Source organism: Serinus canaria, chromosome 2, assembly GCF_022539315.1.
Source record: "Serinus canaria isolate serCan28SL12 chromosome 2, serCan2020, whole genome shotgun sequence".
In the NCBI taxonomy this organism is placed as follows: domain Eukaryota; kingdom Metazoa; phylum Chordata; class Aves; order Passeriformes; family Fringillidae; genus Serinus; species Serinus canaria.
Genome location: NC_066315.1, coordinates 59,588,454 through 59,604,043, shown reverse-complemented (window position 1 = coordinate 59,604,043; position 15,590 = coordinate 59,588,454). Strand labels below are relative to the sequence as shown.

General features: G+C 41.4%; 1 protein-coding gene across 1 annotated transcript; it reads left to right on the top strand.

Annotated features, from left to right (window-relative positions):
• The first annotated feature begins 1,354 nt into the window (after positions 1-1,354).
• On the top strand, positions 1,355-10,832 carry ALDH5A1 (aldehyde dehydrogenase 5 family member A1). The gene is made up of 10 exons (XM_050970570.1): positions 1,355-1,651; positions 1,785-1,868; positions 2,800-2,970; positions 3,105-3,221; positions 3,634-3,777; positions 4,631-4,774; positions 5,469-5,627; positions 6,925-7,094; positions 7,734-7,792; positions 7,945-10,832. Exons 1-10 carry the CDS (start codon positions 1,355-1,357, stop codon positions 8,148-8,150), a joined length of 1,551 nt encoding a protein of 516 aa, XP_050826527.1. The 3' UTR covers positions 8,151-10,832.
• The last annotated feature ends 4,758 nt before the right edge of the window (positions 10,833-15,590 follow it).

The window sequence follows — 15,590 nt, the reverse complement described above, 5'->3', positions numbered from 1 at the left end:
ACCTTTGAAATGTAGGTTACGGAGCATGCCTTTTCTTTCACACATATTGCTGACACAGCAAGCAAACGACTGCCAAATTTGAAAGGCTATTTTATACCAATGCTTTCTTTTACTGCAAATAAAGTGATTTTTTTATAAAGTGGGTATTCTCTCCACTTGAATTCTGTAATATCTCTGGGATTTGAGCAGTGTAATCCGTGCATCACTGCACAGCAGCAGTGAGATTTTTGTCAAATCCAACAGCATGGCAAAAAGTATCCTCTCAGAGTTTGTCCAGCTCATGGTGTGCTTGCCTTACAGCAACTACATCCCATTTCACAAAAGAAATTAAAGCCAATTGCCAAAGCAGTATTGATAGGAAAACACTAGCTCCTGAGTTGCAGGTGATACAAATTCATAACCTTTGGTGAGCTGACAGGATATTGCTCACTTAAGTCTGGGTTTTATGGTCAGTATTGAAAGCCCAGCTGATATGTGGGAGACTCATGCAAGTACTCCTGCCAAGTGTACTGCTATGAACTCCTGGCTGCAGAGGCTGGATACCCTGCGCTTCCCAGCCACCCTTCATGCGTGTGCCACAGCCACACCATTCCCCAGCGACACGGTGGCATTGGCCAGGGGCTTTGTGTGGCCCTTGTGCCACAGACTGACCTGCTGTCATGGGACCCAGGGGCCCACAGGCTCCCAGGGGCCAGGGCTCCTGCAGTTAAGCACAAGTTAGCCTGAGACCCTGAGATGACTGAGAGCCCTGAGACCTTAGCACAATCTGCAACTTCCTCATGAAGGGGAGGGGCAGATACCGATCTCTGTGGGGATCAGTGACAGGACCCGAGGGAATGGCATGAAGCTGCGTCAGTAGTGGTTTGGGTTGGGAATTAGGGGAAGGCACCCAGAGGGTGCTTTGGCACTGGAACAGGCTCCCCCAGGAAGCGGTCAGACCACCAAGCCTGACAGAATTCAAGAAACATTTGGACAACGCCCTAAGGCCCATGGTGTGACACCTGGTGTGCGCTGTGCAGGGCCAGGAGCTGGATTCGATGATCCCGGGGCGTTCCTGCCAACACAGGGTACTCTGTGACTCTAGGCCTCCCCTCTCCCTACGAGGCGGGGGTCTCGATGGGGCGCGGGACAGGAAGTTCTGGGAAGCAGAACCCGCTCCAGCCCCCAAGCCCCTCGGCTACGCTCCCACCCCTGCCCGGGCACACCGGGTGCCCCTGACCGGGTGCCGTGGACCGCCCAGCCCCACCGAAACGCCGCTTCTGGCCCAGCCCCTCGGCAGCTCCTCCTCCGGGGCGGCGCGGGCGGGCCGTGCCCGGGCTGTGTCTGGCCCGCCGCCTGTCGCCGCAGCGCGGCCATGGCCACCCTCCTGCCGCGGGGCGCCGCCGCCGCCCGCCGCCGCCTCCTGCTGCGCCCCGCGCCGCTGGCCCGGGGGCCGGCGCGGGCCGCCAGCCGGGCCCTGTCTGCCGCCCTGGTGCGCCGGGGCGGCCTGGTGGGCGGCCGGTGGGTGGAGACGGCCGCCGCTTTCCCCGTGCAGGACCCGGCCAGCGGCGAGGAGCTGGGTCGGGTGTCCGACTGCGGGGCGGCCGAGGCGCGGGCGGCTGTGCGGGCCGCGCACGAAGCCGGCGCTGCCTGGGGCCGCCTCCCCGCCAAGGTGAGCGGCCGCGGGAGGTGGCGGCGAGGGGGCCCCGGGGCGGTCCGGTCCGGCCCGGTTGGGTCTCCCGGGGCCTCGCTTCCCCGTCCCTGCGTGCGGCGGCCCCGGCAGCCTTGTCTCTCCTCTCCTCCAGGAGAGGAGCGCGCTGCTCCGCAGATGGTACGAGCTGATGATGGAGAACAAGGAGGAGCTGGCGCGGATCATCACAGCAGAGAACGTGAGTGGGGAGGCCAGGGTGGGCACGGGCACTGCCCCGTGCTGGCATTCGCGCTGGGAAACCCAACACAGGCAGGCGAACGGGAACACCAAGCAAAAGTGACAGCCGTCAAGCCTCTCCCTGCGTGCTTCACCAGTTTAGCAATCATGTCCTTTTTAATAACTTCGGGCATACTGTGCACTCACGTTGCTCTGCTAGGTCAGTGGGTGACGTTTCAAACGTTCCTTCTCCGGACATACATAAAGTGGGTTGGTTTGATTACGGTAATACCTAATCAGAGGAAACCAGACCCATGTTGTGCTTCTTGGCATGCAAAAGCGTACATCCACATAAACCATGGTCCCCGTGTCAGAAGTGTTTGTGACTGGGAAAAATCATGCAGGTCTCCAAGTTGGATTCATATAGTCTGTATCACTGAGTAGTCTGGGAGCTCACAAACTTGTGTCCTTTTGGACAAAACCTTGCTGGAAGATACTTCAGCCACTCCTCTGTTGCATCACAGGTGCTAATGTCGTTCAGTCCTGGGGGTCAGACCTGGGGGTGGTCCAAAGCAATACCCCCAAAGCAAATAACCCTGGAATAAACTTGAACTGTTTTGCCATGATTTGTGTCTTTCTTCAGAGTGGTAATAGCAGCTAACTTAGAGTGTGTAAATAAATGCATGCTACATTTGCTGTTTCTCTTTCTTGTCCTGGGCAGGTATGAATCCAGGCACAGCATACAAATTATTGACTATACAATGATGGTGTATTGAATCCACACAACTATTGCTGCTGTAATCACATAATCCTTGCTAGAGATCACAGTGTATGTCAGAGGGAGACGATCATAAAGTTCTCTGAAAAGCAGAGAAACTCCAAAATTACTTGAATTTGTTTGTATTGCTTCTGTTTGCTGCTTACAATGTATCTTCAATCTGATTTAATCAAAGGGGAAGCCTCTGAAAGAAGCACAGGGTGAAATCACATATTCAGCCTCGTTTCTGGAGTGGTTTGCAGAGGAGGCTCGACGGATCTATGGTGATGTTATTCCAGCATCTGCAAAGGACAGAAGAGTCCTGGTGCTAAAGCAGCCAGTAGGAGTGGCAGCCATTATAACCCCAGTAAGCATAGCTGAACTCTTCTGAGTCACATGAAGGTTTTCAGCTCAACCCCCTGTTCAAAATGTCACTTACTTCTGCTAAAACAGGAGGCAGAATTTTCCTAGGTTTGATGGTACTATTTTTTCTCTTCCTAGTGGAACTTTCCCAGCGCTATGATTACCCGGAAGGTTGGTGCAGCTCTGGCAGCTGGCTGTACAGTAGTGGTGAAACCTGCAGAGGACACACCTTTATCAGCATTAGCTCTTGGGGAGGTGAGCTTTCAGTACTAAGCTTTACCTCAACAATGAACTGATACTGTAAACAGGTAGCTCTGGCCAGCTTCATGTGTGAAGAAAGGACAAACTGACTTCATGCAGGTATTTTAGTTTATTGAGAATCTTCGCAAATTGCCTCTAATATGGTCTAGAGCTTTAAAGTGTATTGGGCCATTTTGATACTCAAAATATCCTTATATCTTTAATTTAGTTCTTCTGAACATAGACAGCTTAAACTGGAGCAAAGGTGCTCTCTCAAGCACCTGTGGCACTTGTTCCTGGTTGTACTGAGTCCTTTTGGCTTCCATTGACTTACAGAATTTTCTTCAAAACAGTGAACAATCATTAAGTGACTATTCCTCTTACAAAATGCACTAATTATGTAAATTCTGTTTTTCTTTTGTTGCAGCTTGCAAACCAGGCTGGAATCCCAGCAGGAGTGTATAATGTTGTCCCTTGCTCCAGACAACAGACAGCAGCTGTAGGGGAAGTTTTATGCACTGATCCATTGGTATCCAAAATATCTTTTACTGGCTCTACAGCAACAGGAAAGGTACATACGTGGACAGAATATCCTTGAAGATTTTTACTGTGGTTATACTAGAAAGGTAGGGGGAAAGTGTGTGCCTTTATACAGAGCCTTCTTCTCTGTACACAGATTGTCCAAATAATTTTGTACCTCTTGAGATACTGCTTATATGTTTTAGCATCAGTACTTCACAGAAGAATGCCTGTCTGTAATTCTTGATCACTGCCCTTTAGTAAACTATAATGTGAACAGTGCTGTACACAATGTTCTTGGTTTATATCGTAAGGGGACAACATACTAATAAGAACACTGAAACTGAGTTTCAAAGGTGCCATTCAAGAATGGCTTCAGCAGTTGAGAGAAAGTATTAGAGGAGTGAGGCCGTGGAATCTCTGCTATCTACTCTAGTCAATAAGCAATCTTGTAACCATCGCTAATTGAGACAGTAAAACTCCAGAGTGTGGCTACAAAATGACAGTTCCCTAGGATGGCTGTATGCAGAGTGAAGCAAAAGTCTGGTATCAAGGCAAATCATAATACCAAATTCTGTTGGATCTTGGAAAACTTTCATAAGAGTAGTCAAGATTTCATTAGCAAAAAAATAGAACAAAAAAAGGTTGACAATATTAGTGTGTAAAAGCTTAGCCTGATCTGAAGTTGATCAAAATCTTTCTCTCCCTTAGTCCTTGACCAGAATTTCATCTTTAAGGATTTTAATGGATCAAAGTTGCTTTTGTCATAGGAGATGGTCTAACATTGTAGAGAAGATGCAGATTATGTCCTTGCCAGAGTTAATTTTTCACTCTCTTGCATCCGTGATTTCACTGTTCACATCTCTTGGAGGTACAGATGTGTGTGTCTCTTTTCTTGCCTACAGATCTTGCTGAAACATGCAGCTGGCACTGTGAAGAGAGTTTCCATGGAGCTTGGAGGACATGCTCCTTTTATTGTGTTTGACAGCGCCAATGTGGACCAGGCTGTCGCAGGAGCTCTTGCTTCTAAGTATAGAAACTCAGGACAGGTGAGAATTTCTGTCCTTGTGTCTAGACAGTGAAGAGCTGTGCATAAAGTTTAAGCTGTAAATAAGCTATTTTATGTAAAAGGAAAGCCCAAAACACTTTATTGCATGTTGAAAGGTGCTGCACACACAAATGGTTCTGGGCACTAAAATCAATTACCAGCAAGTCTAAATAGCAACACTGAAATCCCATATATTTTTGTCAGAGCAAAGGGGTAGCACAAATAAATAGACCATTGAAAGCACTTACAAACAACTTTCAGGAAGAAAGCACACTCAAACTCAGATAATAAAGGAGTTAGAAAAAAAGACCCCTGACCACTAAGTGTGTTTTGAGTTTTTGCTGCTCAGTCCAGCATTCTGCAGTCTAATTTGAAGGTATTTCATGCAGCTTCTGGACCTTGGTTGATCCACGTATCTGAGTCCACAAAACTCACAAAACATTTCCCCAGTGTAAGCAACTTGGCAGTGTGGCATATTCACACAACCACTGACAGCTTGTTGAAGTTGTATTTCTAAAGTGAAATTGGTGGTGAAAGAAATGACACAGCTAGGTAACAGCTTAGGATGAGGGAGGAGAGGCAGAGGACATCAGTGTAGTAACCTGATTCTGTGGCCTGAAGGCCAGAATGAATTAACAGATGGATTAAATACAATATAAACTAACAGGGTTTTGTCTTACCTTGTTTGTTTTCAGACTTGTGTTTGCACAAACCGTTTCCTGGTGCAAAAGGGAATTCATGATGAATTTGTGGAAAAGTTTGCTAAAGCTATAGACAAGGAACTACATGTTGGAAATGGATTTGATGCAAAAACTACCCAAGGACCACTAATAAATGAAAAAGCAGTGGAGAAGGTATAAGTAAATATTTCATTTTTATCATTCTAGTTATCTTTTTATAATCCATAAAATAACTTTACATTTATGTTTCACCTTTTTTCCCTTGTTTTATTAGAGCATATTTGCAGTGTGGCTAGAAGTGTGTTCTGTCCCCCAAGTCCATGTGTACATGTAGACAAACAGGTGTGGACAGTTCATGTATCTTCCCTCTGTTTCCTTTAAGGGGAAACTGATTCCTCCTGATTACTCCCTAGCTGTTCTCAAGTCCATTCACTGAAATTGAATACATTGTGAGAGCTGTACAGTGATCCTGCAGTTCTGAAGCACTGTGATTGACAATTTCCTTTGAGGAACAGTGTTTCTTTTTGGCAAAATCTAGGCAGAATAATTTCTCATGGTTAAAAATACCAGAACTCTGGATGTTGTAATCACTTGAAACTTCATGTTCATGGTTTGGGTCTTCTGTTTTGGGTGACCTGCAACTCCAGGAATATTTATTTTTTAAAAAATCCTAAAAAGTCACATATCTTATAATATTTCACTCTTCGTAGTATAAAGATTATTGAATCAAGTGGCCCATACTTTGTAAGATATTACAGCTCAGTTGCATGCAGGTTTGGTTTGAATCCATTATACATGAATGCTGCCAGATTCTCTTTATAAAAGAATGGGAAAATATTCAGTTATTTGGGAGGCAAAGGATATAGGTCTTGAATTTCCTTTCTTCATGTCTTCCCTTCTTGCATCACAAAAGTGTAGTATGTGTGTCAGGTACAATTATATATACAAATAAACACTGTATATAGTCACTTTCTGTAATTTCAAAGGACAGTATTCTAGGTGGGGATTGCTACTTTAGTTTTCTTATTGCTTTGTTGTCTTTAGATGAATTGTAACTGTAGGGGGTAGGTAGAAACATAGATGTAGGAACATGTTCTCTCCAGTTCCATCTTGAGAGTTGTTTCTCTTTCCATGGCAATCATACACTGCATTTCCATAGTGCTTGATCACTGATACAAGATTCAGTTTTTAGTCCTGCAAAGACTTTTTCTCATATTAGGTGTAGGCTTTTAATTTCTACAGAAAAGTGGGCTGGGGACCACATTCATAATTTATCCCCCTGAAATTATGTCAGACTGAGAGAAACAAGAATTGAAGAGAAATTAGATAATATTGCAAATGATCGTCTGCAAAGTGTAAACCTCTCTTCAAAATTTTTTCTTAAATATTGGGAGAGTATTATTTCTTCAGTGGGAAATGTATTATTGCTCATTCTTAAATGCTGACTTTAACTTTTTTATGCATACCTCAGGTAGAGAAACACATTAAGGATGCAGTTTCTCAAGGAGCATCTGTTGTGACTGGAGGGAAACGACACAGCTTGGGGAAGAATTTCTTTGAGCCAACGTTACTTACTAACGTCACAACAAAAATGCTTTGCACCCAAGAGGAGACATTTGGCCCTTTAGCACCAGTTATCAGGTAAGATTATTAATTCCACAGATTAAAATTAACAATTAAAAAACCAGTGAAAGATTATTTTGAATAAAATTTGAAAGACAAAAAAATATTTTTGTCCTGATCTTAGCATCTCTGCAACATTTTGAAAATTAAAGTATCTCAATGGTTAAAAACAGCAGCAAAACCTTCACTGGCTTCATGATCTGTGGTATGTAATAGGAGACAGGACTTTTGAGTTTGTCATGTGATTTCTAGTCCTAAGCTTTTTCTGACAGAGGATGAATTGGAGCTGTCTGTTCTCCTTAAAGCTTTCCCTGCCATTGTGCAGACCAATTGGATGTGACTGAAGAACATACAGTTATCTCTCAGATTTGAGAGTGATGCAAAGTTGGGGAAGTAGGTGAAGTAAATGTCTGGGTACCATCCAGCTACCTCGGGGGGATAAAGGCAATCTTAACTACTTAACTGCAGTTTAAATTCAGAGAAGAGGTAAACACTTCAGTGTTTCAAAATGCAAGTTAAATTAGCTTTTTAATGTACATTTTTGGGAAAAATATATTGACATTTTAATTCCCAATAAGGCTGCTTCTTGTCAGTAAGTCAGCAAGACAGCAGGTGAACTGCGGGCCTCATTTTTATTTTTTCTCTTTCTATTGACAGATTTGAGACTGAAGCAGAAGCTGTTGCTATAGCAAATGCAGCTAATGTGGGTTTAGCAGGTATGCTTCTCTCTCAGATAAATGTACTTCTGCAGTCTTGTGAGCTTTAGTGCTGTGGGGTGATGAGTTTGAATGTCATTAAGTCTCTTTTTCAGTCTTCTGCAATTTTTCTTACTGATTTTCACTCCTGTATCTCTGTGTCTGCATGACAGGATATTTCTACTCCCAAGATCCAGCTCAGATCTGGAGAGTTGCAGAACAGCTGGAAGTTGGAATGGTTGGTGTTAATGAAGGCATAATCTCGTCAGCAGAGTGTCCTTTTGGTGGGGTAAAGGAGTCTGGTTTAGGGCGAGAAGGCTCAAAATATGGCATTGATGAATACTTAGAAATAAAATATGTCTGCTTTGGAGGATTATAAAAGCCTTCAAACAGCACAATCCCCACAACTTGGGAAAGAGTGCTGTTGTTTTTATAAGCTTCTTGAGCCAGAAATATGTATGAATGCAACTTCTACCTTCATTAGAACTAATCAGCCCTGTCCTGTGTGTATGTATAGAGATATCTACAGTATTCTGTGCTGCCAAATGTTTTTACACAGTCTTTGTTTATCCATCCAGTTTTTCAGCAATGTGATCACAATGTCCATTATTTTTAGTAAAGAGTAGGGATGTACATTTACTGTTCTTGGATTATCCCTGTGTAACTGGGAGAACTTTGAGACTTGTGCATAATGAAAACAGACTGTGACCTATAGCAAGGGAAACTAGATCACCATTTTTTACTACCTTTAGTATTTTAGTATTTCAGTGTGGATAAGGGAGGCTTTGGGATGACAGTCTCCCTTTGGAATTTTGTGTAAATACTCACACTTTCTAATGTGGTTATGTGACCTCCTTTAGAAGCAAGTGTGTGGGGTGGTGTTTTTTGGTTTTTTTTTTTGTTTGTGTTTTTTTTTTTTTTTTTTTTTTTTTTTTTTTTTGTTGGGTTTTGTTTGTTTTTTGGGGTTTTTTAATTGTGGGAGAAATCTGCTGCTTACAAAAGGTGAGGAATTGTTTTGAGCTACATCTAGGGATCCACGCAGGCTAACAGACAGCTTTTTCAGCACTGTTAATGCTGACTGCAGGGCTGCTTTAGGTTTTTGAGGTGTACTTTGGGCTTAACAGCTTGCATGTCTAGGATGAAATATAGCCCTTGTTTGATGCCTGTTAGCCCCAGCAGCCCTGGGAACAGGACAGTCCAGGACAAAGAAACTGCTGGCTTAGTGAGAAGCAGGAGGAAGATAAGATACCCACAGGAACAACTTGTAGAATTATAAAGGAAGACTGTAAGGGGAGTGTGAAGAAGGCACAAGTGGTGACATGATGATACAGATAAACTCCCTCTCTTCCATAAAAAGGCCATGACTCTCCTTGGGTAGAAGTACAGTCCCTGATGTAAATATTGCTCAGTGTCTAAAGCAGCATAACTCACCCTCTTCAAAGAACAGGAGCAGATATCCATCCCTGTGGGCTTTGTGTCTTGAATTAGATTTGTGGTTACACAGGTGAAGGTCCATTAGGGAGGAAGATTTAAAAACCTTTGAACATGGCTTATTTGTGACCTAATAAAGATTTAAATAGTGGTGGTTAGAGATGAGGCTTTGATCTTTGGCTTGATCTCAGTATTCTGTCATCTTCAAAAGATGATGTAAGGCTTCCTCAGTATGAAATAAACAATGTTGTTAAAAACATTTTAATGGCAGTCAAACAAAGCACATTAAATGTGCAATGTTAATTTGGTGAATAAATCAGCATGGCAGAAGTTAAGTGGAATAAATTTTTTTTTCTTGTGTTCATTATTAAAAATAAATTAAAGAAGGCAATGAAATTCTTCTTTCTATAAAGTAATGAATGTACCCTTTAAAATGAAATATTTTAAAATATTTTATCCCATCAGGCAAAGAGGTACCGGGTAACATAAGACTTGGAGAGGGAGGGAGAGCAAGCTGGAACAGAGTTTCACAGGGTTTTTTTAAAGCGCACATAAAGTAGCATTGACTGCTACTCCTAGTTTTAAAATATTTTTTATGGTTGTATTTGTGTAGCAGTTGAGACCAGGTGGGTCTGGAGCACATTTTCTGTCTGTACTGTGTGCATCATGCCAACTGAAGGGCAGTTAAAGGGTATTTACTGCCCCTCCAGTAATTCCCAATGCACCAAACCCACAGATTTGTGGTAGTGAGGACTTTAGTACTGTTATCTGTGCTTGTCAAAAACACAAAAAGGATGGCCTCTGTCTGCACTAGTTGCAAGAAACTTTCCTATACCCAACTTCTAAAATAACACTGTTGAGCACACAGGCTGCCTGAATTTAGGGAATACAGTGTTGTGGGAGAAAGCTGTTTGCCAGCCTTGGCTACCAATGTGTTTAATTGGAAAAAACAACTGGGTAAAAGAAGGTCATGCCCAGGTTCCCAGCTTCCACAACCCAGTGATGCAGGCATAGTTACAGGTATTATACACAGGCAGAATATCGGCCACTGAAATTCAGTTGTATCTGCCTGTAAACTGTATAAGGTCAAATTAAAATCCTCTTACTTACAGCTGTATGACAGTGTAGTATTTAATGTGAGTGTACTTCTTGGGACAGTGCAGTTGGAGGAGAAATTATTTACCCTTGCTCTCTTCACTACAAGTTACTGATGATGCATTGGTACATTTAAAATCTTAATGTCTTTTTAATGTGCTGTTCTGATAATAGCACTTCTAATGAGTGTTTACTTTTTTTTTTTCAAATAACACCTTTTACAATGCCTGATAACAAGCACAAACAATAATTAAAGATAATGTTTGTAAGAAACTTAAGAAATACTTTTGTCTAGATTGGATTGTGGTTGGATTCCAGTATAATATCCTCATGTCAGAAAAGTCCACATCAGTTAAGCACAGAATAATCAAAGTTATCTTCATAGCAAAAGCCGGGATTCTTCAACAAAAGACTTAATTGAATTCTCACACCTCAGTTGTGTTGATTGCACTTGTGATAGTTTAGCAATTCCTGGATATTAAAACTGTGATTAAAAAATGTTCTCAGTTAATAAATAACTTCTGTGAAAGCATCAGATTTTGTGGTTTATTATGTTATTCAGTGCTGAATTGACAAATTGACAGCAGCCACATTAAGTTCAGTCTCTCAGATTTGCAGAGATTTTCTTCTGACAGCTTAATCACTGGAAAAGACACCACTTCTTGGCATCCACATGTTCATATAGTGTAAGATTTCGGTACCTCCAATTACAGTCCTTTGAATCTAAATCAGATAGGTGAGACTACTTGGGCACAGTAATATGCCATCAGTCATTTTGTGTGCCCATCTTTTATGCTGAGTCAAACATTTTTATCACAAAACAGATGAGAGTGTCTTCCCTGCTTTTGTAATGTGATTACTTGCATAATTCCTTATTTCATTAATTAAGATTTAAAATAGAGTTTTTGGGAGCTCTTTTACTTCTATTATTTAATACAGTCTTGAAGCCTGAGAAACTGTTTAAATTTCCAACTTGACAGTCATGGCCAAGTTCCAGTTTGTTTTCTTAAGTTACTCTTTAAACAGCTGATTCACAAACATACACACACAGCCCCACACACACCCCCACTACCTGACTTCCCTGTGCAATAATCTCTCAAGAAACTATGTTTATGTATTCTACTAGACATTAACAACTTAGCTATCTTAAAGATTTCAGTTTGGTGTTCAGAAGCTCTAAGTTACATTTTAGCACTTGTTTAAAGAGTTTCTAGGTCAAAACTTCCTGCTTAGGTCCTTCCAACAAGAACCATGAGAAGTTGGTGGTTTACTCACTTCATCAGTGAGTGCTAAGCTGCTTAGCACAACTGGCTGAAGTTGTGTTGGAATCACGCCCATTATCTTCTGCTGCACCACTTCACAGCACAGGGGTGGGGGAAGGCTACTGCTATTACCAAATGTTCAGTGCAATAACAAAGGGGCAGATTCTATCCTTCAACAAAGGACATGTATATCTCATCAGCTCATTTAGCTGCCAGGACTCCCTTGCAGTCCAGTGGCAATGTTTTGTGCCACCCAGGCTATGGCACTGTGTATCCAAACAGATTTAAAAAGTTGCTTTCAGGCTGTGTGATTTTTTTCTTACAGAAAGACCCTTGTGTCTCATAGCACCTTTTATTATCACTATTTGGCACAAACTTAATGATGGAAGGATTTTTCTTTTCCAGTTCAGAAACACAGAGCATAACCTACCCCTCTCTACCAGCATATTTTGGGTTATATTGCACACCTGTATCTCTGATTACTGCTAAGCAGCTGACTCAAGTATGAATCTGTTACAGAGTAAGCCACAGCACCTGTGAAACCACCACACTTGGCATGACAGCTGGTGATTACTTACAGCCAATTAAACCAAGTAAGGACAAGCACCACATGAAAATTTATTGTGAAGTGCAGTAAATTATTTTTTTCCTGCTCTCTGATCTACTGAATTATGTCACCTCTCTAGGAAAAGATGCTTCTGCCAGCAGGGAGGGAAGGAATCAGCTACTGCTTTGCTTTTATGTTTGAGTATGAACAAGCTATAGAAGACAACATATGTCTATTAACCTGGCCTGTGGGATTCAATACAGAATACCATGCTTAAAAGAGTACCTGACAGGTTTCTAAAAGGAAAGACAAAACTTTATTAATAGTTACATAAATGTAGTAATTTCAGCTCAGAAATGGTTCCAGTTACAATACAATAGCATTTACAATAAATAACATTTTCTAGAAACAGATTCCTAATATAAATTCTGTAATAGCTCACCCATCCACCCACAGGGAGAAGTGCTTTCATACCAAGAGAGACAAAATACAGACGTGCAGCTCATCTGCACCTGATTCATAGCCTGTACAAAAATCATTTGCCTTTGCCGCCTCCTTCTTAAAATTTTATTTCTAAATTTTTAATTTCCCTCCTTTGCCTTGGGGAGTTAAGGATATAAAAGGTACATGAAATAGGTTTTTCTTTGCTGCAGAAGTATAGGATTAGTATTCAAGTTAGCAATAACCCTGATAAGCAATAACTGACATTAAGAAACCAACTCACCTGTATCCTGTTTCCCTTCTCCTGGAGGAACATTTTCCTCTCTTAAATCTCACCTAAATGTTACAAGACTACACTTATTGTTCTTTTATTACTATCACCCTGAAGCTCCACCTGACTACTGCCCATTACCGGTACACTGGGGGACAAAATTAGTTTCACTTGAGGTGAGCAGGAATAGAACAGGAATAAAAGCAGGAATAGAACATTTCCCTAGGACCTCAATTATTTCAAGAACATCCGAGTATCTGAGGAAAGTTTGCACCAGCACAGAGAACACACGCATGGACTCACTGTCTCACTGTTAAGTTCCTTGTACGTCTGTGAATTTCTGATTGCCCAAAGGAGACAAAGCTGACAGCACAAAACAGATGCTTGAACAGTACTTTTTATCTGATGCATCTGACAGAGGGAGAGTAAGACTTTACTAAAAAGACAGAATTGGTAATTTATTCTTACACACAAAACAAGAATAAACAACCTTTTTTCACCTATGTAAATAAACAATTGTCTGTAATTAGAGATACTGCATTTTGCTTTGTTTTTTCTACTTAATATGACAGGTTGAACCACAGGACAGAGAATTTGGATGTGGATCTCAACAGATTTGCCAAGGTAAACTTCCATACTGCAGTATTATTCTAGTTAGGAAAATAAAATCCACAAGACAATTATCTGTTTGCAGCCATGGCAGTTTCATGCTGTGGATGTACTGCACTGAATACTACAATTGGATACTGAACCTGTTTAATACTTAGGAAGTTTTTCCAAAATACAATCCTTCCTTAAGATGCAAACAAAGGCAGTCCTTTTACATAGCTGGACAATCCCTTGTGCGTGTAAAATCAAGATGCAAATGAAAATCCAGTGCTTATACTTCAAGGCAATGAGGCACTGCAAGTATCACCACACTGCCTGCCTTCAACAAGAGGCAGTATCTTAGCAGTGCCAAACTGAACTATTCTTTATTTTCAGTAGACTATAAGCCACACAGGACAAGCTCTATCTGGTCTCCTCTGCTTTTCAGTGCAGATCAGTCTTTTGGGAATTTTACAAATCAGCTGCCAGTACTCTTTCTGTATGTGAAGGAAAACAGTGTGCAGAAGTAAACGTGAGAACTGAGAACCTGCTTGGAATCTATAATAACCTGAACCAAAAGGTTAGAATTCAAATTCTGCCATTGTGTTTGCACTATTACAGCCAGTTTTCTGACCCTTCATTCAAGGTATGAACTGACATTCTGCAAGAAAGCAGTAGTTCTAGAAGTAACAATTATACTGAATCAAGTACAAGGCTTGCTATAGTCCCTCCTAAATTCCTGACACAAACATGCTTGCCCAAGTGACACAAATGTGATACCACAAATTCACAGAGCCAGAAATTATTGCTTTCAGCTTCTGTGCAATTGCCACATTTTAAAATCAAGCCTGCTCTTATGGTAGGAGGAATAACTCCAAGCAGGTGGAATAATCAAACTAGAATCAGGAACAGCTGAAAAATTTAAACTATATGCAACTTTAAAAACACAGCTAAAATACTGTTAGCAACAAAGATGCTAAAGTATCACCAGAGAACTGAATTTACCAAGCAACTTTCACTTGCTAGGGCCTTATACAATGAGAAACTGGTCTAGTATTTCTTATTTGTTAGAGTGAGAAACACTTAGCCAAATCATGCATATGTTCTCATGGGCCATGAACTTACCAGAGATCCAAAGATCTGGGCCCACCTGTGTGTGTCTGTGGGGAGGGGAATAGTCCTGGAAATTCTGCAGCATTAAGGAATGCAGGTTTAGGATTCCTGGAGTTGTTTTACTACAGAAACAATTCTTCATTTTTGTGGGGCTTGTATGTTTGTTTGTTTTTTAAAAAAAGATATATTTCAGTATCTCCAAAGAAGAACATCCTAGGTTTCAACACTGGCTTTAAAAACATAAAATAAACCTAAAAGACATAAGCCACTAATTTCACAAAACTGACAGATGCTACAGACTGCACTGACATGTTCTAGAAGGTAAGCTTATAGATAAAGGCACACTGGAGACAGTATTTAGCAGAAGCTTCAATGGCAGCACAGTACGTACAAACTTGAAATTATTTAGGCAAATCATTTCCTTTAAAAATGCATGTTTAAAAATGCATGTTTTCAAGAGAATAATTCCTGCTAGAACATTCTGTCTAGTTGTTCATAATGGATTAAGCCCAACATTTGGATTTCAAAGGAAAGAAATAAATTACTGCTTTGAGTGGGCTTTAAGTTTTTTCAGGAATGCTTTAAAATGAATGCTGCTTTTATTATGTTAACACATCTGGAGCAGGAACTGAAAGACATCAGAAGCTGACCTTGCTTTTGTTGACCAAGATATTTAAATATATATATATACATACACACACTCTCAAGAAGAGGGAGAGTGTGATAAAGTAAATTTGTTTCAAGAAATAGCCTAAACCCTCCATACACAGAGTTGAAACTTGGTTTCTGAATAAAGCAAATCATACCATTCATACTGCACTGCTTATGGGAAAAACAGAGACAACACCTGTATTAGCCCTTTCTAGCTCTTCACAGCCTCTCCCACCACACAAAGATCTCCAGAAAAATGCAGGGCTGGACACAGGGTAAATACTCCTCAGTGCTGAATTAGTAGCTTTAGGGACTGTTGCTGACTGCACTTGATAATCAAAAGTATGATACAAGTTATGAGCATGATATTTTGCTGCAAGTTTTGACCACTGATTTCTTCCAGCCTAGACAGTTCTGAGT

What these genes read in the sequence shown, in the direction of transcription:
- ALDH5A1 (XM_050970570.1), top strand. Translation starts at nt 1,355, where the DNA reads ATGGCCACCCTCCTGCCGCGGGGCGCCGCCGCCGCCCGCCGCCGCCTC. An exon ending in GCTCTACAGCAACAGGAAAG is followed by an intron (nt 3,778 to 4,630) that starts GTACATACGTGG and finishes TCTTGCCTACAG; the next exon opens with ATCTTGCTGAAACATGCAGC. An exon ending in AGTATAGAAACTCAGGACAG is followed by an intron (nt 4,775 to 5,468) that starts GTGAGAATTTCT and finishes GTTTGTTTTCAG; the next exon opens with ACTTGTGTTTGCACAAACCG.